This window comes from Ceratotherium simum, chromosome 19 (genome assembly GCF_057802395.1).
Source record: "Ceratotherium simum simum isolate JZ-2026a chromosome 19, ASM5780239v1, whole genome shotgun sequence".
Taxonomy (NCBI): Eukaryota; Metazoa; Chordata; class Mammalia; order Perissodactyla; family Rhinocerotidae; genus Ceratotherium; species Ceratotherium simum.
The window spans coordinates 167,221-177,683 of NC_141918.1; the positions used below are offsets into that span (position 1 = coordinate 167,221).

At 41.1% G+C, this 10,463-nt stretch overlaps 1 protein-coding gene across 1 annotated transcript; it reads left to right on the forward strand.

Moving 5' to 3' along the window:
- Positions 1-2,995: 2,995 nt before the first annotated feature.
- On the forward strand, positions 2,996-4,004 carry OOEP (oocyte expressed protein). The gene is made up of 3 exons (XM_014781273.2): positions 2,996-3,179; positions 3,385-3,564; positions 3,925-4,004. The coding sequence occupies exons 1-3, from the start codon at positions 2,996-2,998 to the stop codon at positions 4,002-4,004; spliced, it is 444 nt and encodes a 147-aa protein (XP_014636759.1).
- The last annotated feature ends 6,459 nt before the right edge of the window (positions 4,005-10,463 follow it).

Genomic DNA, 10,463 nt, shown 5'->3' on the forward strand with positions numbered 1-10,463 from the left:
ACTACACTTCCAAAATAGAACTAAGTCACAGATAAACTTGGCCATCCAGACGGGAGTGGCAAAGGAACTTGTCTTGACCTTGCCTTTCTCAAGTATGTCTTGACCTAATAATTAATTACCACAAATCAGCCTTGTGGTTAACTCATGCTACACCTAGAAGTCTAAAAAACTTCAAGGAAACTATTTGAAGTGGCCTTAGGTTGGATGCATCCTCAGGAGAAGGGCTCAAGCAAAAAATTATCAATCTATAAAAAGATAAAATTATCTCCCTACCTTATGCTCAATTAAAAAAAAAACCCAGATGGTTCAAGGATTTAAATGTTAAGATAGAAACTTCAGAATTGTCAGTAGAAAGTTTAGTGAATATCTTTAGACCTCAGGGCAGGAAAGATTTCTTAAGCAAAACACAGAATGCACTTACTATAAAGACTGATAAATCTGACTATATTAAAATTAAGAAGTTTATTCATTGAAAGACACCTTAAAGAAAGTGAGAATATAATTTAAACTAAGAAGATATTCACAATACACACAACTAGAAAAAGATTAGTAAGAGACTGAGGGAGAATATGTGAGAGAGAACTTTCACAATTACTTTATATCCTCAAGACTTTTTTACAATGTGCATGTATTATTATGTTGATTTTTTAATTAAATTTAAGAAATAAAAATATCCACTAAAGTTATATTCAATTTCTCCTGTCATAGAGATTATCTATTGATATCTGTTGATGCTTAGATGTGTGGATGAGGAAATTCAGTATATTAATACTATCCCCTTTATGTAAATGATCGAAATTTTCCATTAAAAAGATTTTTAAAAACACATTATAGCTAATTGTAAGAACAAAATAGTTTGTACAGCAGATGCTATCTTTTCCAAAATAACTACCAAACAATATTTCTAGAAATGCACTAGAAAAAGTGTAAGAACATGCATGGTATGATACACACCAGCTTCAGGACAATGATTTCCTGTGGGTAGGGGAGGAAAAGATGATTTAGTGATATCTATTTCAAAGAAGAGAGAAGTGAGGCAAATGTGGGAAAATGTTAACATCTTGTTAAATGGAGATGGGAGTTGGGGTGTGGTACATGGGTGTTTGTTATATAACATTTTTGAATGTATGTCATCTTCTATAATTTGAATTTTTTTTTTTTTTGGTGAGGAAGATCAGCCCTGAGCTTACATCCATGCCAATCCTCCTCTTTTTGCTGAGGAAGACTGGCCCTGGGCTAACATCCATGCCCATCTCCCTCCACTTCATATGGGACACTGCCACAGCATGGCCTGACCAGTGGTGGGACACTGCAGGCCTATGATCCAAACCCGGCCACCAGCAGAAGAGCGTGGGCACTTAACCACTAGCCACAGGGCTGGCCCCTATAATTTGATTTTTTTTTTTTTTTGAGGAAGATCAGCCCTGAGCTAACAACCACACCAATCCTCCTCTTTTTTGCTGAGGAAGACCCGCCCTGAGCTAACATCTATTGCCAATCCTCCTCCCTTTTTTCCCCTTTTTCTCCCCAAAGCCCAAGTAGATAGTTGTATGTCATAGTTGCACATCCTTCTAGTTGCTGTATGTGGGACACTGCCTCAGCACAGCCTGACAAACAGTATGTGGGTGTGGGCCCAGGATCCAAACCCCACCGACAGTAGCAGAGCGCAGGCACTTAACCGCAAAGCCATGAGCCAGCCCCAAATTTTTAACTAAAATTAAGAACATTGGGAAGAGCTGTGCATCAACACTAGTTGCCTTAGGATATTGGAAATAAATGGGATTTGTCTATACTTGCTACTGTGAGAGATCAAGATTTGGCCGTCCTAAAATATATCTCTCTACCTTGGTTGTTTTCTCGAGGGACATTTGACCTCCCCCACTAACTCCCTAAAGAATTTGACATGGTGGCTCCTTCCTGGAACAGATCTATCATGATGGCTGTAAAGATAATGTAGGATAGAGGTTACAATAGAAAAGGCACCAACAAGCCCATCTTATCGGAAGTTCTGTCTCTCTGGCCACATTCTCTGGATGGCCCTTGAGAGTTGCCAGACAACCATTTACATTTATAAGGGAAATCTCCATTTGTAAAGGTATCTCCCTCTCTGTTTTGGGAAGGGGGGGGATGGCCTCATTTCTAGAGGCTTATCAATGTGGAAGGTGAGGCCTTAAATCTGCATAATAACTTTACTCTTGTTTACTGTGCTTTAGTGGTAATCTCCTGTAACTGACTCCCCCCACCCCCAACATCCTCCTTTGTCATTGGCTGAACATGGTATTTAAGACGAGAATTTCTGCTATTGTGTTGAGAAACGCAGCGTCCCTGCTTTCTCCCATGTATACATGTTATTAAACTTGGTATTATTTTCTCCTGTTAACCTGTCTTGTTAATTATTTGGCCAGCCATAAGAACCTTAAGGAAAAGGGCAGAGGGAGATTCCCCCTCTTCCTCTGACACTACATTTTCTATAATGGCCACCTCTGATGTTTACATTTTAAAACATGACACACTTGCTTGAATGATTTTAAAGTCCTAACCAACCAGAGAGTCTGAAGATAACAGGGAGCAGAAGAGAGAAAATGTAAATTCCACGAGCCTGCCCTCCGCCTGATCTATCTACCTCTGGAAGGTAAGACAGAAACCTTAATGTAGGCATTGAAAGTGACTCCCAGTCAAGGTCGCCAATGCACACCACACTGCTAATCAGCTAGGTGCTGGGACAAGGCCTTTGAGGCTAAGTGACACCTTACTTGGAGGAGATGCCCATGCACAACCTCCGAAACCTGACAAGGGCTCAAATAAATACTAGTTCAAAGTCGAAGAAGTCCCAGTGATGGGAAAAACAGGAGACCCCGCCTGCCATGGGCCCGACCCACACGTGGAGAGGGCGGGGTCGCCGGGAGGGGCGGGGCCACCAGAAACCGTAAAGGGGTGGACGCTGCCCGGAGGCAGGGGCAGCTGCTGGGACTGGCCCCGGGGCGGGGGTGCTAGTATGGTGGACGCTGCAGGTGCTGCTGAGGCCCCAGGGGATGAATGGGCGCCCGCCCAGGCCCTGGCCGGGTGGCTGAGGTTTCCGCCGCCGCGGGCCCGCCCCCGGCCGTGGTGGTGTCCTGTGCAGGAGCTGAGGGACCCGTCGGTGTTTTACCTGGAGGCTTGGCTGGCCGACTCCATCTTCGGTGAGCGACCCCGAGGTGCTGGCGGTCTAGGCCCTCCGCTGGGAGAGAGGCCCAGCAGAGCAGCTCTCTGCGGTCCCGTCCGGGTGCGCAGACCGCGTGTGGCGCCAGGACGCCCAGCTGGCAGCTCTTCCCTCCGCAGTCAACGTTCCCTTCAAATCCAGCTCCTCTTCACCTTCGACCTCCGAGTCTCTCTTTTCCTGTTTAGGCCGAGACCAAGCCTTAATTCCAGAAATGGAGTGGATGAGCCAGGCCCTGCTGACGGTGGACATAGTTAACCCCGGGAACTTAGTCAAAATCACCATCTTTGGACAGCCCCATGTTCAAAGTCGGGTGAAGAGCGTGCTGCTGGGCCTCGCGTCCTGGCACCGGGAACATCGTGCCCGAGGTGAGAGTCTTTGAAAACCTGCATGAGGAGGGAGCCACTGGTGAACCACTTGGCCATACCTGGCTTCCCTACAGCCTCTCCTACCTTCCCAAAACGTTTTGCAGTTTTCTAACTCCAGTATGCTGCACGCCGCCCCTGGGCATCCCTTTGAGAGGAGTCCAAGTAGGACCTTGGGATCATAAGCTGAGATCTGATGCATTCAGGCTCATCACTCCCCATGCCAGCCTCAGCTTGGTTACGCCACTGTTTGCAGATCCCAGGTTCAAGCCTCCACCCTGAGAAATAACGTTCCTGCCTCCCGCCTCTCCTCCGCCCCAATAACAGAGCAGTTTAAAACAGCAAGCATTTTTCCTTATCCAGTTGAGAAGATGGAACAACTTGACGAGTTCTTGAAGGCCCGTGCGTCATGTCCCCAGACTCCCCAGCATCCTGTTGCATAGGTATTGTGAGCAGCATTGTGAGAACAGTCCTGCCTCTGCTGCTACAGTTCAAGAGAAGCAAGGATTCAGAATCTCTACATTTTTTTTCCCTGTGTCTCCAGGGGTAGTGGTTTGATTATTTTGATGCAAACATGAGTTTGTAGTGCCATTCTAGTAAAGAAGTGAATTTCCATTTTGTTCAATGGCATAAAGATCTTTACTCACTTAACATCAAGCAAATTTATAAAAGATGGACTCTGTTAATTCATGTCTTGATGTGACCGGCGGGTAAAAGGCTGATAGGTAGAGGTTTTAGTTTTGGTTTTTTCCTTAGTGTCTACTATTTTGAAACTACTAACCCTTCTATGATTTTATGGTCAGAGTCAGGCCCTCAAGTACAGGGGGCAGAGATGCAGGGGCAATCTGCTTTGGGTTTTTCCCATCGTTTGTTCTCAAACTTTAAAATGTGTAAGAATCACCTTGAGAGCTTGCTAAAACACAATTTCGTAGGCTGCTTCTCCAGTGATTCCGATTCAGTACATTGGGCTCATGAATTTGCATGTCTAACAAGCTCGTGGGTAATACCAATGCTTCTCCTCTGAGGCCTTCACTTTGAAGCTGGTGGTTTGGCCTTGATTAGCACCAAGTGTGCCTTTTCTTCTTGGAGTGGAGCCTCCCTCTGGGCACTTGGGTGGATGTTCCAACACACAAGCTGAGGCTATCGGCATTAATCCTGCTAGTGCTTGGATTCACCAGAGGAGAGTCATTGTCCTGCTGCCAAGCCTGCTGTCTGTTCTTCCCCTGAGGCCTGCACAGGTGTCTTGCATGGGCTGGGTGGTTTTCCCTTACCCATTACAACGCTATGGGCAATTTGTGCAAAACAGCTCCATCCACCTGCGGCCTCCACTTTCAGGAAGCAGAATTCATGGAGGAGAGGTTGCCAAGAGCTCTGTGGCTTCAGACACAACGCTGGAGTTGATTTAACTCGTGCAGTTTCTTGACTCTTAGCAGTAACGGATTCTAGCCATTTGCAAGGGTTTTAAACACACATACACAAGTCTTTTAAAATGTGCTTCTGTGATTACAGATGATATTGAACGTTTGCCTACTTTGCTTCACATTTTTGTAAAATGCCTTTACATTTTTCTTTATTCATTTATCATACTTCTTTTAACTCCAAAGATAACAATTTTTGTTATCTGTGTAAGCTTTTGTAACAAATAGTTGTCCATCATAACCAATATTATCCAGCCCTTTGCTTCATAAATTTTTACATATGAAAAATTTTTATTATGTGTAGTTAAACCAATTATTGTTCTGTGTGACTTACCCCTCATCCCCACCTATTTTAAGCTTAAGAATTCCTACTTTTTCTGTAAAAATTTGATAAATATTTCTATAGGTATTTTTCTAGTGGGACTTCTACAAAACCATTGAACATTTTTGACTGTTACTTGGAGGAAGAGGGTCATGTTTAAACTTATTCCAGTTCTCCAAAAATTATCCAAAATTAAATTACTAAATGGTCCTGTACTCCTTCTTTTCTTTATACACATTAACATGTTGAGTCCTAACTCCAGTCCTGAAGAATGGGACTGCATTTGGAGGTAATTAAAGTAAAATTTAAAGAGGTAATTAAGTAAAATGAGGTCATGTGGGTGGGCCCTTATCCAATGTGACTGACATCTTCATAACAAGAGGAAATACAGACAGATATGTGAGTGCACCGAGGAAAGACCATGTGAGGACACAGTGAGAATGTGGCCATCTGCGAGCCAAGGAGAGAGGCCTCGGAAGAAGTCAACCCTGCCGACACCTTGATCCTGGACTCCTAGCCTCCACAACTGCAAGAAAATAAATATCTGTTGTTTAAACTACCCAGTCTGTTATTTTGTTATGGCAGCCCTGGCAAACTAATACAACATTTAAAATGGTTTTCTCTGTGTTCCCCTTCATTTGTATGCCAATACAATATTTTTACTACCTTCATAACCTTTTAACATCGAGAGGGTAGTTGCTCTGTCACTTTGCCTTTCAGATTTTGAAAGTAATATTAGCTATGTATTTATCTGAGCTTGTATCACACACCAGCTCCTGTGCCAAGCACCTAACTAGGATGCTTGAAGCATAAGTGACTTGCTAAGGTCATAGAGCTAGGGCGTGGGGGTGGGTGAGATGTGAACCAACACATTGATTCTAGGATCCAAACTCTTACCTCTACACTATACTTTCTCATTTGCTTTTTTTTTTCCTCTGCAGCTGAATTTAGACTCATTTCTCATTGTTTTTATTTCTTTTTAAGAGGAATTAGAATAAATCTCTTAATTTGTGGAGAATCCACAGTATTTGTTCTATTGAGGGACAAGACAATGTTCATTCTAACAAGTTGCTAAAATAGAGATATTTACTAGTACCACATCCAAAATAAAAATAGCATTATTGATTTTTTCTGATAAGTGTACTTACATGCTTGATATTTTTTTAAAATGTCAGTATATAAAGTATTGAAATAATTACCCCAAAAAATCTCACTGCCCATATGTTACCTTCAAGTAGCTATTACTCCAAATATTTCTCTATTATTTTAGTAAACATTTTATTGATACATAGCATTCATATAAAAACATGCACATCCAAAGTGTGAAAAGATTTGTAAATATTTTATTGATACATAGCATTCACATAGAAACATGTACATCCAAAGTGTGAAAAGATTTGTCAAACAATACAAAGAGAACATATCCATTTAGCCAGTACCCAGAGAAGAAAAAACATTACCAGCACTCCAGAAGCCTTCAATTGCATCTTTCCCAAAGATAACTACTGTTCTGACTTAAATATAAAAGGAATTGTTGTAAGACTTATCCATGTTGCGAATAGTTACAGTTCCATTGTATGAATAAACAATTTCGTTTTCTATTCTGTTGATGTACATTTTGATTGTTTCCTGTTCAGGCCTATAATGAATAGTGCTACTATGAAAATGCTCATACATGTCTTTCGGTGTATACATATAAGCATTTCTATTGAGTATATATCTAGAATTGAAATAGCTGGGTTACAGGGTGTGCATAAGTTCAAATTCTCAAGGTGATTGGACCAATTTGGATTCCTTCCAGCAGGATATGAGACTTCCAGTTGCTCTACATCTTTGTCAACAGAATTTTCATGTTAGAGGCTTTGGATATTAGTGCTGTTGCACTGAAATTTTAAAAAATTTAATTGTTTAATTGGTTACAATTTGCATACTATAAAATTGTGAGCCTACAATTCAAATCTTTTTAAATAAATATATGACTTGTGCCACACTCATCACAAACCACTTTGGGAACGTTTCTATCACTCCAAAACGTTCCCTGTGCCCGTTGGTCATCACCACTGTCTCCAGCCCCAGGCAACCAGTCTGCTTTCTGTCTCCACAAAGTTGCCTTTTCTGAACACTTAATATAAATAGAATAACATAAAATGTAGTCTTTTGCATCTGGCTTCTTTAGTTGGAACATCTCTGCTTTTTCATTGGGGGAGTTAGTCTACAATTTATTTATCAGTATGATTGGATTTATATCTGCCATTTGTTTCCTAGCTTATGTCTTTTTTGTTCTTTTTCTCATTTTGTGTTCGATAAATTTTTATGTACCATTTTAATTACTGTTTTTTAAATGATTTTTTTTTAGTGTTTCCTCAGGGATTATAAAAATCTTAACTCATTACATTTCACTTCAGATTAATGAAAACATTTCTGATAAAATATAGAAACTTTATTTCTCTAATTAAAATATCTATGAATAAACATAAAATGAACAAAACCTAAAATCAGTGACCACATTGGAAGAGAGGGAGGATGGAAAAATAACTGAATAAATGGAGACACTGCGTTCTTGGATAGCAAAGTCGAGTGTTGCCTAGATGTGGTCAGTTCTTCCCAGATTAATCCAAAAACTCAATGCGATTCCAATTGTAATCACAACCCCCTTTTTAGGGAGTGATGCTGTAGAGTGCCAGTCCTTCTTAAAGCCTGATTATACAGGTGCTTCAGAAGGACTCAGGAAGGCTGTAAATAGGGTTTTTCCTAGGTGTCTAATGAACAAGTCTGATGAGGTAAATAGTACAGAGGTACATTAGCTGAATTTGAGGTACTAACAGAAGTACACAGGCAGACATAGAGATAGCCTGTCGCATAGCTCCACAGCTCAGTTCCCAAGGTATTCCAGAGACTCCATAAACAACTGAAATTGTAATCTTTGATACCTTTAGTGAGCCCATTCAAAGACAGACTGTTCACACTAAATTATTTGCTGCCTACTGGTGTACCCTGCCCCCAATATGCAGGCAGGGTTCTCGTTCAGACTGTCTGCAGTTTTCTCCCTCACTTACAAATCCTGCTTTTGTTTTGATGTTTCCTCATGGTGAGATCTAGGTTATATATTTTTGGCAAAAATACTAGATAGATCATATTGTGTCTTAGTGCATCACATCAGGAGGACATGGCTTTGTTTTTTGTCTCCCTCTTAGTGATGTTTTAAAAGGCCTTATTTTGATCAGAAATGGAGAATTGAGAAATTCTGAGGGAACAGTACCAACCTGGCGTTACTGAAGTGGAGCTGCAGGAGACCTTGAGACAGGTGTCATGTGCTCCACCGCCAAACTCAAAAGGTTTCCACAGATCCTGTCGAGAGTGAACTGTTTTCTGTGATGTCCTCTGTCAGTCTACTCAAAAACAGTCCAGACTGACCTCTGTACTACCCCTCAATCATTTTACCTGCAAAAATGCACAAACAAGAGTCACTATTTCCAGACTTCTGGAGTTGTTCCCTTTGTTCTTTGACAACCTTCCATTGACTGCCTTGGGCCTCAGTTCCCAAACAGAGCCTTCTCATGTAATTCACCACCTTCTTTTAATTCGTAAAATGCTCTCTTTCATGCATATATAATGTACATGTAGTTTAAAGAATAAAAAGAGTACTCTAGTGTACTTTTTTTAATTTTTTTTGTGAGGAAGATCAGCCCTGAGCTAACATCCGTGCTAATCCTCCTCTTTTTGCTGAGGAAGACCGGCTCTGAGCTAACATCTATTGCCAATCCTCCTCCTTTTTTTCCCCAAAGCCCCTGTAGATAGTTGTACGTCATAGTTGCACATCCTTCTAGTTGCTGTATGTGGGACATTGCCTCAACATGGCCGGACAAGTGGTGTGACGGTGCGTGCCCGAGATCCAAACCCAGGCCGCCTCTCCCTTTTGAATATTCATTCCCCAACCAAATAAAAGTTCATGCTTTCCTTTGTTCTGGAATGCCATGATTTTGGAAATGATTCCTCATGGCCTCCTATTTGTTGCAAATACACTTTACTTTGTGAGACAAATTCCACTACTGTAGAGTCTTCTTTAACTCACCAGGAGGTGAACCCACTTGTTTTGGTATCAATAATAGTTTATAACATGGTGAAATTTTAGTTGTACATTATTGTTTATGAGTCACAGTATAAATTCATCCCTTCCCCCCTTAATTTTCACCCTCCAACCCCCTTGCCCCTGGTAACCACCAAACAGTTCTCTCTGTCCACCTGTTAGTTTATCTTCCACTTATGAGTGAAACCATGCAGTGTTTGTCTTTCTCTCTCTGGCTTATTTCACTTAACATAATATCCTCCAGGTCCATCCATGTTGTTGGAAATGGGACAATTTTGTCTTTTATTATGGCTGAGTAGTATTCCATTGTATATATATACCACATCTTCTTTATCCAATCATCAGTCAAGGGACACTTGGGTTGCTTCCATTTCTTGGCTGTAGTGACTAATGCTGCAATGAGCATTGGAGTGCATAAGCCTCTTTGGATTGTTGATTTCAGGTTCGTTGGATAGATATCCAGTAGTGGGATAGGAGGGTTGTAAGGTATTTCTATTTTTAATTTTTTGAGGAATGTCCATACTATTTTCCATAGAGGCTGCGCTAGTTTGCATTCCCATCGGCAATGAATTAGGATTCCCATTTCTCTGCAACCTCTCCAACAGTTGTTGTTTTTTGTCCTGGCGATTATAGCCATTCCAACGGGTGTAAGGTGATATCTTAGTATAGTTTTGATTTGCGTTTCCCTGATTGGTGATGTTGAATGTCCTTTCACGTGCCTATGGGCCATATGTATATCTTCCTTGGAAAGGTGTCTGTTCCTATCCTCTGCCCATTTTTTTTTATCAGGTCTTTTTTTGTTGTTCAGTTGTGTGAGTTCTTTATATATTATGGAGATTAACCCCTTGTTGGATATATGATTTGAAAATATTTTCTCCCAGCTGGTGGGTTGTCTTTTCATTTTGATCCTGGTTTCATTTGCCTTGTAGAAGCTCTTTAATCTGATGAAGTCCCACTTGTTTATTTTTTCTTTCATTTCCCTTTTCTGAGTAGACATGGAATTCGAAAAGATCCCTTTATGACCAATGACAAATAGTGTACTGCCTATATTTTCTTCCAGGAGTTTTATAGTTTC